At 48.2% G+C, this 14,693-nt stretch overlaps 1 protein-coding gene across 25 annotated transcripts in view; it reads right to left on the bottom strand.

The window, feature by feature from the left end:
* Window positions 1-14,693, bottom strand: part of macf1a (microtubule actin crosslinking factor 1a) — a 147,312-nt gene that overhangs the window by 12,637 nt on the left and 119,982 nt on the right. For 14 of the 25 annotated variants that reach the window (XM_053863875.1, XM_053863889.1, XM_053863878.1 and 11 more), the window contains 27 exons: window positions 12,338-12,499; window positions 12,078-12,248; window positions 10,658-10,824; window positions 9,944-10,103; window positions 8,596-8,922; window positions 7,925-8,009; window positions 7,452-7,678; window positions 7,164-7,370; window positions 6,649-6,876; window positions 6,357-6,575; window positions 6,083-6,286; window positions 5,536-5,544; window positions 4,101-4,326; window positions 3,797-4,023; window positions 3,373-3,495; window positions 3,192-3,293; window positions 3,011-3,112; window positions 2,751-2,924; window positions 2,508-2,663; window positions 1,845-2,042; window positions 1,643-1,771; window positions 1,322-1,504; window positions 1,001-1,156; window positions 732-938; window positions 484-603; window positions 243-412; window positions 21-180 (listed from right to left, as the gene is read on the bottom strand). In XM_053863875.1, the coding sequence (XP_053719850.1) occupies window positions 21-180; window positions 243-412; window positions 484-603; window positions 732-938; window positions 1,001-1,156; window positions 1,322-1,504; window positions 1,643-1,771; window positions 1,845-2,042; window positions 2,508-2,663; window positions 2,751-2,924; window positions 3,011-3,112; window positions 3,192-3,293; window positions 3,373-3,495; window positions 3,797-4,023; window positions 4,101-4,326; window positions 5,536-5,544; window positions 6,083-6,286; window positions 6,357-6,575; window positions 6,649-6,876; window positions 7,164-7,370; window positions 7,452-7,678; window positions 7,925-8,009; window positions 8,596-8,922; window positions 9,944-10,103; window positions 10,658-10,824; window positions 12,078-12,248; window positions 12,338-12,499 (4,599 nt within the window). The remainder of the gene's footprint in view (window positions 1-20; window positions 181-242; window positions 413-483; window positions 604-731; window positions 939-1,000; window positions 1,157-1,321; window positions 1,505-1,642; window positions 1,772-1,844; window positions 2,043-2,507; window positions 2,664-2,750; window positions 2,925-3,010; window positions 3,113-3,191; window positions 3,294-3,372; window positions 3,496-3,796; window positions 4,024-4,100; window positions 4,327-5,535; window positions 5,545-6,082; window positions 6,287-6,356; window positions 6,576-6,648; window positions 6,877-7,163; window positions 7,371-7,451; window positions 7,679-7,924; window positions 8,010-8,595; window positions 8,923-9,943; window positions 10,104-10,657; window positions 10,825-12,077; window positions 12,249-12,337; window positions 12,500-14,693) is intronic. The other 11 variants (XM_053863890.1, XM_053863885.1, XM_053863884.1 and 8 more) reach the window with 3 other exon arrangements.

The raw sequence follows: 14,693 nt of genomic DNA on the forward strand, positions 1-14,693 counted from the left end.
TAGCTAGCTTAGCATCTGACCTTATGCGAGTCCACCAGGTTGGACACCAGGTCCAGATCTCCATGCACTGGCTGGTCTTCAGCCAGCTGAGGTTCGACCCGATACAACCAGTCCACCAAAGCCTGCAGCGCCTCAGCAAACTGCCCTGAGAACAGCAGTGCCTCTTCCAGCTTGTGTTGCCTGGACGGAACAGTGACATCAGAACCATGTGTTTCCCAAACATGATGATAAAATCCCGGTACCTCTCTACACTCTTCCCACACACGGTGTCCCACTTGTCCCGGACCTCTCCCACCAGATCGTCCAGTTTCTGCTTGTCGGCTGGAAGCTGAGCCTTGTCTTTCATGGCCTTACCAGACCTGACGGCTGTGTCGTACACCGGCTGCTTGGAGCCCAGAACCTTCTGAAACTCCTGCAAAATCACTGTGTTGAGTGGGAAGTCCTGACAAAAAGAGATTCAGGTTTCCGGCACAACGGCGGTACCTTGTGTTTGGACAGCTGAACTTTGATCTTGTCGGGTTCATTGGAGATCTCCAACTCAGAGTCCAGTTTCCGCTCAGCTTCTTCCAGCCAGTCAGAAAGTTTCCTCCAGGCTTCGTGGAACTGGAAGAGATGGAAACCAAAGATCTCAAACCTGGTTCCAGTGTCAAGACCCTCCACATGCAGGGTCATTCTTGAGGAAGAGCGTTGGGTGATTCTTGGTGGCGAGATACTTCAGAGGAGAGACTCACCTGCTTGGCACGCTTGCGCGCCTCGTCCAGGTGTCGACCTCTGTCCAGTGACCTCTGCACCAGCTTGTCCCAGCGAGCCTGCACACTCAGCAGCAAGTTCTTAATCAGAACCACATCCTGGTTGAGGCTGGCGAAGCGGAGCTGAGACCCGGTTTTCTCCAGCGCTAGAACGTGGTCTCGATGAGTGTTGACCTCGTTCACGAACACCTGCGCGGAACAGATGGTCAGGAGCGAAGAAACGTAGTGACGTGGCAACAGTCTGGTCTCACCTTGTGCTCATCGATCTGGAAGAGGACGGTGTCCAGCACCAGGCTCGGGGGCTGAGCCATGTTCAGCGTCTGCTCGGCCTGGGTCAGCCAGTTGATGATCTCCTGCAGTGATGTTTGGAAACACGTCGCCAAAGAAACGGCTTCTTCCAGTTTCACCTGAAAATATAGAACAATTAGCCTTTCATGTGGAAATTAAATCTTGTATCCTACTTCAGCAAAAATAACACGATTAAATACCCATCTAAATATGTTGCTCAGAAAATACTCAATATAATAAGCTAAAAAAGTCAGCTCTGTTCATATTTATATTCAATAACTCACCCTGCGGTCGTCCATCTTGGTGTTGAGACTGGCCCACTTGTTCTGCAGCAGCAGCAGGTTCTGCTGCGTCTGCGTGGCTCCTGGTCCAGCATCCTCTCCTCCTCGGGCCAGCAGCATGGACTCCCCCTGGTCGAGCAGCCGGTGGTACTGGTCCGCCCTCTGGCTCAGGTGAGCCTGAAGCTCCTGGAGACAAACAGCACCAACAATGTAAACCGGGTCATGTTTAAACTTGGGAAGAGGGGTTGCGTTTCACTGGTAGACAGATGTCCACTGTGTCAGTGTGGAAGGCAGCACGGTAACCGCCTGTTCATGTGACCTCACCATGTGCTGCTGCAATTGTTCCTTGGCTGTTTCAGGGAGTCCACCTGTCGGTTTGGCAGCAGATAATTGGCTCTCAGTTCTCCTCAGCCATTGCAGGAAATCCTCCAGCTCGCCGTGGAAACCCTCCGCCTAGAACAGAGTCACATGAATCACTTGGTGGCCTCTAGAGCTGAGGACCAAACAGACTCGGATCAACACCGACCTGCTGCAGAGCGCCTTCCAACAGCTTCTGCCGGTCCTGGGTTTTCAGCAGCAGACTCTGCCAGCTCTGGTTCAGCTGGTCCAGTTGGTCCCTCAGGTGACTCGCCTCGTCGCCGGGTGAGGACTCCAGCAGTTCCGCTGCAGCACTGTTGACAGTCTCCACAGTTGCATGATGGGAGAGGACGTCATTACGCAACACCTGAGGGAGACACAGTTGAGGATTAGCCAGACTTTTGAGACGCGATGCAGTCTGTATTCTGACCAACAGAGGGCGACACAAACGTGCCGGATCGACGTTTCATCTTTCCCCTCCGTTGTCACATGAAAAATGATGAGGTTTGAATCAGACGTTATTCTGCCTTTACAGAAACTCCCTGTAAAGGCAGAATAACGCTGCCTTTATAGGGAGTGCTTCAGCTGATGCAGCTTCCACCGCAGAAATGTTCATTTGACAGCAACGAATGAAGTTAAAATCATCCATCAAACTATCTGTGACTCAGTCACGGCAGATTTGAGGATTAAATGGTACTGAAGTTGCAAAATCAGGTTTTATTTAGATTAAGATTTAGCATGGCATGTGATTCTGAGCTTCTTTAATTAAACAAAGAATCAAATTATTTGCATTTTTAAAGCAACATAAAAAGTGCCTTAAGAGTTCACGTACGTGGTGTTTGGCCAGCTCGATTTCAATGGCTTTGGGGTCGGAGCTGACGGGCCGCTGTGTGTCCAGGGTGTTATGTGTGTGGCTCAGCCAGGCCTGCAGCTCGGACAGGGCGTGCTGGAACTGACCCAGAGCCAGCAGAGCGGCTTCCAGCTTGTGCTGTGGAGGACGGACCAGCAGGGGGCGTTTAGGTTGGACACAGTAGTAAGAGCATCATCCTTGATCAAGAGCCTGGAAACACTGTACCTGTCTCTGGGTGATCTTGTCTCCCAGGTTGTCCCACAGATGTCTGAGCTCCACCAGAGGCGCTTGGATCATGTCTCTGTCAGTGGGGTCGGACACTTTCTTCAGAAGCAACTCCCCCTGGTGGCAAAGCTTCTCCATGTCGATCTGCTGCTGGTAGACTTCCACTTTGTACTGCTGCTTGTCCACATGAGTAGAGAGGGCAACGGTGAACTGCTGCAGCCACCTTTCACATGTTTGTTTATCTATCATCTGATTCAAACCTTCAGCTCCTCGATCTGCTGTTTGACTGTTCCCAGGTCAGTTCCGACCGTCGACATCTCACACAGTTTGATCACAGCGTTGTCCAGATAGTCGAACATGGACTGAAGAGAACGCAGCAAGAGTCACTTTAACCATCGACAACTGAAACTATATACGTGCTGGATGGACTGACACACCGACCTGGAGCGAGTCCTGATACTGCACCGAGGCCGTCATGGCCTCCTCTAGTCTCTCCATCCTCTCGTGCCAGGTCCTGTTCAGACCCTCCCACGCGCTGTTCATCTACAGAAAATCCAGAAATAAGGGTTGTTAAAACCCAGTGAGCAAAGTGAAGAGGCCGACGGTTGGACTTTCATTTTACCTCGTCGATGGTCTTCTTCACTTCAGGCTTTTCTGTCTCTCCACAGGCAAAGATGAGGTCAGCCCCGAGGGTCCTGACAAACTCCAGTTCCTCCCTGAGCCCATCGGTCTCTGCTTTAATGGCCTGCAAGAGAGCAAAGGTGTTACTTCTGATCTCCCTCGAGATCCTCTGTCCAACACTTGTTTTAATCACTCCCCATTCTAATGCAGCTACGTGTGCTTAACAGAGAGCAGTGAGCGCTACTCTGAGTCACTCACAGATTACAGAGTGTGAACCCATCACACCAGTGAAATCAGCCCTTTGGAGGAACCCGTCTTAATATAAGGCCCATAAACTGTTAACAAGTGGACTCCTTAACTTCCGAGCCGCAGGAAGTATGTAAATTCAACTTCAAATGGAGGGAAGAAGTGTCTGTGTCACTCACCTCTGCAGCCTCGATTTGCTGTTTAATGAGCGAGGGGTCCACCCCAGGGTCCTCCAGATCCCTCACTATATCCTGGGAGTCTCTCAGAGTACTCAGCAGCGCAGCTACATCAGACCAGAACTTCCCAGCCAGATCCAGAACATCATTCAGCTTGGTCTCCCTCTGCTCCGCCCTTCTGCGGATCTCATCCCAGAGCGAGCGCAGACGCAGGAGGCAGGAACTGACCGCTGGAAGAGGCACACAGCGTGGTTAGCGAAGGAACATGTGACTGGTCGTCGGACCACTCCACTCGGGGGTCGCTCACCCTGCGCGGCAGGATCGTCGTGAGCGGCTCGTCCGATCAGCTCCTCCCCGCGGGCGCACAGGGCCGTGAAGCTGGGTAGGAGCTTGTCCAGCTCCATGTTCTGAGCTCTGTGCTCTGCCAGCTGCTCCCTGATCTTCTCCACCTCCGCTGCCACGGAGGGAGGCTGACGCAAGCGTTGGACAGCGCTCTCCAGGGTCTCCAGTAGAGGGTCCATCTTGTCGTGAAACTGAGAGCGGCGGCAGGACGTTAGAAGCAGTTTGTGTTGTGAGAGTTTCACACACACAAATGTGAGATCAACATTTACTATCATTTAGATTAAACCTTTTGACTGGAGGTCTCCAAATTCAAAGTCACACGATCTTCACCTCTAATCCTACAGCAATGGTGCAAGTCGCACATATAAACTGACACCTGGTGCATATCAGCCTCTTTGCCGCTTCACAAATCGATTGCAAATTAAAGTAAAAGATAAAAAACCAACAATGAGTCATCAAACTCTAAAAATAATGCTTAAGTAGTTCAGGCCAATAATGCCACAAAAAGTTTTTAACCCTACTATATTATATTAATGAAGTAATATGAACTGTAGTGTTGTCTGTTGGGCTTCATCAGTGCAGATGTGATTAAAAATACTGATGACCACTGAGTACAACTGGACAAATCTGGGAAATATATTTCATCAACATTGCGTTGGCAATACATTTTTATTTGGGAAAGAGACTTCCTGGCCTAGACGTATAATAATAATACCAAAATACATGTAATACATGAATGTTTTAATTTTCTTTTTTTCTTGGTTCACTAAATGATACATTTTAAATTGTACTCTGTCGTTCTGCTTCATAACATTATAAATATTGCTTGTAACTTGTGAACAATTCATTGATAAGGACTTTAATATCGTGCTTTTATGTTCGTTTGGTGTTTTATTTTGGTAATGCGCAGTTTCCTTCCTGGTTTACAGTTACCCGTCTGATATAGCATACATCGAACATGTTTTTTAAGGTGTATGAATGTTTCCAAATTCGTTTTAAGTCACAACAATGTTTCATGAAGTAAGAAATGAAAGATTGTAGTGTGTAGTTTGTGATGATGCTGAGCTAGTTTTCACAGATTTACTGTGCGCACGGAAATAAATCTGCCATTAACAGGACACAAGCACATTTTACCACTATTGTGAAATTTGTTAAATAGTCCATGTTTTGCTGTTCATCACAACACTGACATTGATATTAATAATGTTATCATCTGATGGCAAATAGAGGGCGCTGGAATCCACTGCCTGAGGGAGTTTTGTGACCTAACTCATCTGCTTCCGATAATTACAAGACATTATTCTTTACTTTAATTTAATAATCTGTGAATATCTAACTTCTTCTATGCATTTGTGTCATCTTGTCAGACTCATTTCAAACGTGATCAGTGGTGGTCTTACCTCTACCAGCTGGTGATGGCAGTGAGCAGTGACCATGGAGAGAGAATGGTGGTGGAGGGACACACACACACAAATCACAGTCAACACGTGCGGGAGGGGGAGGAGGTGTGGGTGGCGGTGGAGGAGGGATGGACACGGTGATGGAGGTTAGGAGTGAGACGGACGAGAGGTGGAGTGAGGGGTGAGAGTGAGGAGCAGATCGGGGTGTTTGAGTGAGGTGGAGGGTGGAGAAATAAACAATGAGTTAAATATCAACCATGCAGAGCAACAGACAGAACATTTCTTTGGTGTCGTGAGATGAAAAGCTAAAGCTAGTACCAAACCAAGGACGAGGTGGTGTCACTGTGTAGAGCCGCATGATGGACTATCTCTCAGCGAATGAATGAATTGGGTCACAATGTTTATGAAACTCTGTTTCTTCATACTGGTTACAGTATCATGTTGAAACTACTTCACACAGAGTTCAATGCTGCTAACTTTGTTAGCATTGATACCATCACTAACGTCCATAGATCTAAGCTGACTAACTAAAAGTGCAGGGCCATACCTGAGCGGACTGCGACACGGCCTCGTCCAGACTGGCTGAACGCCCTTTCACATCCTCTTTGATAGCCAGGTATCGCCTCTCAGCCTCTGTATAGCGCTGGATTATTGCTGCCCCCTCCTGGTGGCTCAGCTCAGCAAGCTGTGGTCCAATTTTCAGCAGTTTGTCGATGTGTGGCTTGTGCTCTGCGATGGACTCTCTGAGCAGCTGTCGAAGACAAGGTAAGTCAGAGGAACAAAGACGTGGCAGTGTTGTTGTGGTTGACGCGAGCCCTCACCCGGATCTGGCCCTGTTGAACTCTCAGAGCTTCGATGTCGATGGCAGCTGGCGGCAGTTGTGTGATAAGAGCCTCAGTCTCGCCCAGCCACGGGTCCAGTTCCTCATAGGTCTCCCAGAATCGAGCCACCAGAACCTGGGCTTGCTCCAGAGCGGAGAAGCGCTCGCTGTGGTTCTGGCTCACGGCTTCGTAGCGAGCAATCAGTGAGTCGGTCTTGACCTGAGGGCGGGAACAGACTTGTTACAATGGACAACCAAGTCGGCCTCTAGTTGACCTGTGCGGTCTCACTAACCATCAGGGCGTCTTTCTGGGCGTCACTGCAAGTATCAGTGATGTCATCGCGGGTGAGGAGGAGCTGGTCCACGGTGTCTTTGTGGCGGATGATGTCGATGTTGAAGGCCTTCTGGACCTGCAGCTGGGCCACTGTCACGTCAGGTTCCAGACTCAATGGACCCAGAGATGCTAACTTGCGCTCTGTCTCAGCGACCCAGGCCAGCTCTGCGTCCACAGCCTCCTCGTACTGGAGACAAGGGACAGTTTTCATTTATAATACAGGACTGATCAGGTTGTTCAAGAGTGTGGGATGATCCCTGCCATCTGGACAGACATAGGAATAGATGTCATGTACAATGGAAACGGCCATCCGGCGGACAATAACTTCAGAAACCAGAGGTTAGATGCTACTTTCTTTATTTCTGACATTAAATAAGACTGTTAACATCTCATCACTGGAAATTCTGGAGCTAACTGGAGATGAAAATGAAAACATTATTGTCGGAAATAAAAAGGGTTATGAAGTTGCAGTACCTGCTGTGACCTCTGGATGGCAGCCTGAACAAGCTGAACACGCTGCGTGATGGTGTCATCCGCTTGTCTGTAGCGTTGATTGGCATCAGAAACCAGGCGGTCCAGGCCCTCACGAGCTCGCCACGGGACCAGGTCCAGTAGTGCACTTCCGACTTCGTTCACCGTGTCCAAAACCAGCCTCTTCTCCGCCGCCACTTTCTTCAACTCCTGAAATTTGAACATGCGTTCATCTCTTCATTCCAGGTGGTGGACAGGACCAGAGCTGAAGCCCACGAAGGGTCCACCAACCTTCTGCCTCTCCTGGTAGGCAGGGGAAGCATCTGGCTCGGCGTTGCTGAGCTCCGCCTCCACAGCGTCCAGCCACTGGTTGAGGTTGTCGTGAGCACTGGAGAAGCGGGTGGACAACTGCAGCGCCTGCTCCAGGGTGCGCAGCGCCTTGCTGCTGCCTGCCGTCATCTCAGCATAGCGCGACTTGATCCCATCGATCTTCTCATTGATCAGGAGCACCTCCTCCCCTGAACCACAACATTTGTGTTACTCCAACGCATGATGCAGCTTAAACCAACAGTCGCGTCGTCGTAACAAAACAGGGGGAAAACTAAATCCAGATGTTTGGTTAAGAGCTGATGTGGACTTCTGCGGTTTGGGTGCAACCCCACAACTACAAAGGAAAATGTTTACTCTCTTCATCCAAACACAATACAGTGAGCTTTATTCCACATTTGTCAAGTCAAATATGCAGAGCGGGAGCTGGTCCTCACCGGTGGTCTGCTTCAGCAGGGCCTGTCCATTCTTGATGGCCTGGTCCACCGTCCTCTTCCGGCTCAGGATCTCCTCGTTCAAGGACTGAGGGACGGAGATGGCAACAAAACAGTAAAAACTCTGCTCCTTTGAAGGGAAACCACACGGCATTCCATCATGTTGTTTTTGCACTGGACACAAATTACAGAGCTCCTGAAGGGACATGGGTTAAAGTATATTGTGAGCGACAAGATTAAACCACACACAAGGGCAAGTGGAAACCACTCCTTAGCTAGACAACACTAAGTATCCTGCTATGGACAAGACTACTGAACAATGTGGTGTAATAACAATGATCCAACCATCAACATTAATATCTGATTCTTATTTTAATGATGTGCAACATAACTGTCATTAAAACTCTTAAAGGTGTCAAATCTAAAGCTGTGTACAGACACAAAGGAACCATGGCGTTTGACACCATAGTCATGGAGCATCAGTTTAAAGTGTGAACTAAATTTCCTCATAGGAAAATGGTCCTAAAACTTCAAATTCTGAATCAGAGTTTCCATCATGTCTGGACATGACCAAAAGAAAATCCCCGAATAAAATCTAAAAATGAAGCTAGTTCTCGGGTCCCTTTTGGAGCTCTGTGAGCGTGAGCAGTCAGAGTGCACTTCACACATCGTACCAGTGTTTCTTTGTGCTGCTTGGCGAGCACCTGCGGCAGGTAGCTCTGCACCGACACCTGAGACAACCTCTGAGCCACCTCCGCCAGCCAGTTCATCACCTCTACCTCCTCCTCTCCAAACAGCTGGGCATTGGCCAGGGCCTGCTCCAGCAGGCTCTCGCGGCGGGCGCACCAGTCCGCCAGGTCAGAGTGACCCGTTCTCACCGTGTCCACCCGCTCCCTGAGCCAATCACGGTCCGGCTCGCAGCAGAGCGTCTCCAGTGATTGGCTGAGGGACTCGAGGTGTTCCACCTCGGCTGCACGTGAGAACACGTCCTCTTGGAGCGCCTGGGAAGTGTGTGTGTTTTATATGTGTGAGAGTGACAGAAAAGCAGGAGAACAGAAGGATAAAATGGATAAATTATAAAGCATGCAGGAGTCACATCAAAACAATGGAAAATCAAATTAAAGACAATTACACAATAGGATGAATATGTGATGGTTCGCTGGAGACGGAGCTTCCGTTTCAGCCTGTGGTTTTCAGAAACTTGTCTCTCTTCTATCTTTTTTGCTCTGATGTCTACATGACTCTCGAGTCGGTCACCTGTACGGCTCTTCTCTGCGACTCATGGGACACCAGACACTCTTTTTTAACTCACCAGTCTGCAAGTTGTGTCTCAGGGTCATGCGTCCTTGTTTTGAAAGTCATTGACCAATTTCCCATGCACAGGGGCCGGTTAGCTACTCTGTAGGGAGTTGAGGATTTGAATCCCAGTGAGTGCTGAGTTACTGCAGCTCACCTGGGATACAAGCGTCTGCTAAACACATCATGAAACTGTCTTTTCTGTCCTTTTTTTTCTCCAAGCTGAAGGACGCCACTCGCAAATTTAGTACAGTTTAGACGCTCTCATGCACATTTCTGTCTTGATCAGAAAATAAGTTGCTTCTCGTTTTTCTTTCAGTTACAGCACAACTGTTAATTTTGGCCACATGTTTTTATTCTGAGCTACAGCAGCTTCTAGAATCTTTATCTTGAGTGAACAGGAAGTTCTTGGTGAAACTGCTCTATGTGGATGCCTGAGATCAGAACCATTTCCAAACTTAAGGCTTCCTGAAGACAGTGGAATGTATCCTGACCTTTTGCTAGATCTTTACTAAGATCAGCTTTTCTAGAGTTGTGGTTTTGTGCCTGCTGACCAGTTGTGATGATCATGAGGGGTAAAAAAGAAAAAAAAAAAGGATTTTGATGGACCATTGACATTTGTCAGTCATGACTGCTGAGGATTCTCATGAGTTGCTTCCTGTGTCAGCAGGCGACTCAGCATTCCAAGGCCATTTGAGGTCACTTGACCTTCAGCGCCAGCGCTACCTTGTGTTTGACGATTTGTTGCGTAATCTTTGCTGTCTGCGTTCCCATGGGCTCGGCGGAGCTCAGGCGCCGCTCGGTGGCGCTCAGCCACTCTCCCAGAGGCTCCAGGGCTTCGTGGAACTGAAGAGCTAAAACTTGCAGCTCCTCCAACTGCCGCTGCCTGTGGACCCAGATAAGAATAAGGGAGGGTGGAGAGAAATAAGGTTTATTATTCTTTTATTGCTCTGTAAATGACTGAAGGTGCACCTTAATATTGCACTATGCAACTGCTGCTTCTAAAATGCTGATTAAATTCTTACATCGACAACATCCACTCACACCTGCAGTTTCGTCTATGGACCATGAAATGCTGGCAAACCGCTGTATGTTGTTTTTACTACAGGAGGAAACCACAGTTTGCCGAGGAAACCAATGCAAACACTAGGAGTCCACATGAACTGGTTGTCAAAATGTTTTGGCAACATATATTTCTAAGGAGGTCCACAGTGAAGGAGAAATATATATTTGTAAATGCAATTTACTTCAGCGACTCGCCCCCAGTGAATAGCAAGTGTCTCTCAGAGCAGCGCTAACTAGCCACTATGTTTGTAAGTTGAATAAAGGAATCACAAAGCTAAAACGCCAGCAGAGCACAGGTGGTGCCTACCCAACATTTTCAGGACATATTTGTCCTTCAGTCTCCAGATGACCCGCTGTATTTGTGCTGGTCAGTACCTGTTGCTAGCCTTGTCCGTCAGGTCGGTCCACCTCTCCGCCAGGCTCTGGAGCTGAGACTGGATCTTCTCTTGGTCGGGGGACTCGGCCGTGGCCGCGATCCTCTCTCCTTCGGCGCGGATCATCTCCACTGTTGGCCGGCGGTCATCCAGTAATCTCTGGAGCAGCTACAGAGAGAAAGACAGGCTTATTTATCACAGCACACTTGGCTGCAAAACATGTCGTTTGCACATGTTCTCTAGGTTTGATCCATGTGTTGACCTCCAAAAGCTGAATGAAAACAGCCTATTTTGAGTTTTATTATTTCAGTGAACCACTATGCTCGAGTTTTACTATGTTAGAGAGTCATTACCGGATTTCAAGAGCTCCTCCATCAGTGTTTTGAAAAACAGTCCCAAATAATCGGCCGAGATTTTGTTGTATTTTCACCCTTTATAGACTCATGAAGTGCTTTCTCATTATGTCACTGCATGTAAAATAAACTAGCTTGCCTCCATTTGACCCGCCTCACCAACGTCCACAGTTATAGCTTCCTGTCTTATCAGGAAGTGGCTAACCACTTTGAACCGGTCGCATCAGAACCTGGAAGGAACTCGGCCTGGACCCTTTCTCACTCGGTCACGGACGTAAACTGGCGTGACTGATCGGCGGCCCGGAATGGAGAGTGGTGCGCACACAAACGCAGGAAGCCGACGTCTGATAAACACAGAAAGTGTGCGAGCGAACCTTTGGAAACAATGGGTGAGTGTGTGTGTGTGTGTGTGTGTGTGTGTGTGCGTGTGTGTGTGTGTGTTATCAAGCCAGTGTGATTGGCAGAGGATGAACTGGGTCTGTTTGGAAGCCACACAGACAGATCATGGACTGTCTGCTTCTGTGTGTGCGTGTGTATTTCATTGTTTGCCAAATATCTATTGTCTTCTCTTGAAGGACACTTGAAGGACGTCTAAAATGTGTCGAGCTCGGCAAAAAGAGGAACAAAGAACCTGTTAAAACAGATGTTCATCTAGAATGAATTTGTCACGTGGAACTAATTAACTAGAGAAACAAGCGCAGCAAAATTTGGGATTGGAGTCGCTCAGGAAGCCGATCTCCCCTGAATGGCGGTGATCGCTGTCTGTGTGGATGAAACTCACCGGCTACACTCGAATTACTCACCTAAACAAATCGGCACTCAATTTTGCTCGGCTGTCAGGCACAAGCTTGTAAAGAGGAGACACGGTAGAGACATGGATCATGAGGAATCAGCCGCGACCCGTGTTGCTGCAGAGTTTTCAGTGCTTTGAAGTTCACATCTTGTGGCGGTGTCCCGTAACAATCACGGTGTGTGATCAAACTAAATGGGCCCGTGGTGTTGTGTAGTGCTTCCTGACTCACAGGTTAACGCAACAGAGCAGGCAAATTTAGACTTGTATCAACATACCTTTTGCTCTTGGATCTGGGCTTTGACCACACGGTACTCAGCAGACGGAGGCTTCTGGTTGGCCACCAGTTCCTCTGTGTCGCACAGCCAACTGAGCAGAGGCTCCAGAGCATCCTGGAATTTCCCACAATGCAGCAGAGCCTCCTGTAGCTGAGCGATCCTTTCTGCAACCTGGATAAAAGCAGGAGCATGGAACCCACAGGGATCCACTGTAAGCCTGCCTAAGACCCGGCAGGCAGCTAAACTATCATTAGACGCACCCGCTTGTTGAGAGAGTTCCATCTGAGGTTGGTGGTCTCCAGGTCGTGCTCCAGCGCTTGGGTGTCTGTGTGTTTGGCGGCGCTCTGGATGAGACCCTGACCCACGGCGTTGACATGCTGAAGCTTGGGTTGAATGGTGTCCACCTGCTGTCGCTCCACCGCCTGCGGAGGAAGAGGAGTCGATGGGCTTAGTGCAACCAGAGAAAGCTTTTCACCAACTCAGGCGTCAAACTGAGGGCACAGAGGCCGGGGCCGGCAGGTTGTGTGGCCCACGACAGCTTTAAACTAGAGCTACGATAATGAAGAATGAGATCCACTATACACTGGATGATATAATGAATAGAGGGTTAGCTGTTCAAGCAGCTTCCTGCTGTCGTGAGGCTGTGCGTAGAGTACTCTGTAAAGCACTGAGCAAGCAAAGTAAAGTGCAGCACCAGGAACAGGAAGTTTACAATCAAAAAACTTATTGAGTAAAGGCATTTTCTGAACTGGAATCACTGGAATCAAATCAGAGTTCTGCCATCTGTTCGGATTCTTCCGATGTCATGACGGATTTCTGAAGACTCCTCATGTTCACTGAGGATTCCATCGAGTTGTGTTTCATACTGTTTGGAAGCACTTGCTCTCTTGAGTACATTTTGAAGAGAATTGCATTTTCTGTTATTTCATGTTCTTCAGTCTTTTTAAGTTTAGCCCTTAATTTTCAAATCTTTTTAGGAGTTTGGATGTTCAGAGGTAGAGTCAATAGGTAGATTGGGAGACTTTATTGCTCATAAATTTGATGTATGCAGCAAGTTGCATAAACCCACATCAGGTTTGTGTCAAAGTGAGAATGACTGGTGATAAGAAAAGTCTTTTGTCGCTGCAGTGTGGCTGTTTTAAAAGGAGCTTGTGAGTGGGGAAAAGCGCAGCCAAACAAGGCCAGAAAGGTCACTATGTCAGAAGTCTTTCCTCTGCTAAGCTATCAACAAAAACATGAGCTGAAATTTACAAAGAAGCAGGGCAGGATAAAAGGAGGTGTGCGAGTCTGGATGGAGGAGGGGTATTTAGGAGACTGGCGGAGAACCAGAGGAGGGGGAGACTTGGGGGATTATGGGGATTAAGGAGGTAGATGAGTAAGTGACTGGCTGGAAAAGGCTGAGTCGAAAAAAATACACACACAGATGTGCACACACACACACACGGTCCCTCCAACATTATTGTCAGGCGCTGACACACTTGCATGGCAGAACGGAATCTTCAGACGAGAACAATTTCGGCAGTGTGGTCATATCACACGCCGACACAAAGACGACAACAGATTGAGCTCAAGAAAATTTTGCAGACTTGACTTTTCTGGCTGCAGACGCACAAAACACACCCAGACCGCCTCAATATTTTTGCGTGAGAGGTTAACTTGAACCTTCTGAGTCATTTGAAGTTGTTAAACTTTAAAATGAAAGACAGAGCGATGATCCCACACCGACCTCTGAATCGCCTTTTCTGTGGTGATAAAATGTCACAGGCCATTATTATGCTGTAGAATCATGAGGATTAAGAACCTTTGTGTGTGTGCAAAACATCACCAGCACAACAAACCGATGAGAAAGAATGAGTGTGTTACAGTGTAAACCGTAATTAGGAGTTTAAATTGATGCGATAATTGTGTCTGTCTGAACATGGTTAAACAGTGTTTGAGTGTGTAGTTAAATCTGCATTTGATGAAAATGATTTTTTTTGTGGCTAATTCTGTGTGTGTTTATAAGTAGCGTGAAATTTTAGCACCAACCGTGGGCTTGGTGAGTAAACCACTCACAATCTGTGTGTGTGTGTGAGTGAAGTTGTGCTGCGTGTTTGTGTCTGAGTGTGTGTTCCCAGCATCTGTATTGGGCGTCGTTGCTGCATGGAACAGGAAGTCCACCAGGCAGAACAACAATGAGCTGCAGCCATGACCTGCTCCACCCTTCGGCTTCTCCTGGTGTGTGTGTGTGTGTGTGTGTGTGTGTGAGTGTGGAGCAGGGGAAAGTACACTGATCTACTTCATCACCTAAACAAACAGCAGGCTGGATATAAATCCTCGTCAGGTTCAAGTGTTATGTTACATTCCTTTCCATTTTCTCTCTCCGTCTCTGCCTCTCCCGTCAAAGCAGAGCTCTGGAAAATGTCCCACATACTTGTGATTCTTCTCCACCACAGCCAACAGACAGCCGCTCATGTGCTCGTGCTCGGAACCATCCTAACTCTGCCATCATCATCATCATCATCATCATCATCATCATGGTTGCGCCCACTCATCAATCCTTCATCTCCCTCTCCTCTTCATCCTCTTCACCACCTCCTCCAAGCAGACCACAAACCCACACTAAAGTTCTCACGC

The sequence above is a fragment of the Synchiropus splendidus genome, chromosome 4 (genome assembly GCF_027744825.2).
Source record: "Synchiropus splendidus isolate RoL2022-P1 chromosome 4, RoL_Sspl_1.0, whole genome shotgun sequence".
In the NCBI taxonomy this organism is placed as follows: domain Eukaryota; kingdom Metazoa; phylum Chordata; class Actinopteri; order Syngnathiformes; family Callionymidae; genus Synchiropus; species Synchiropus splendidus.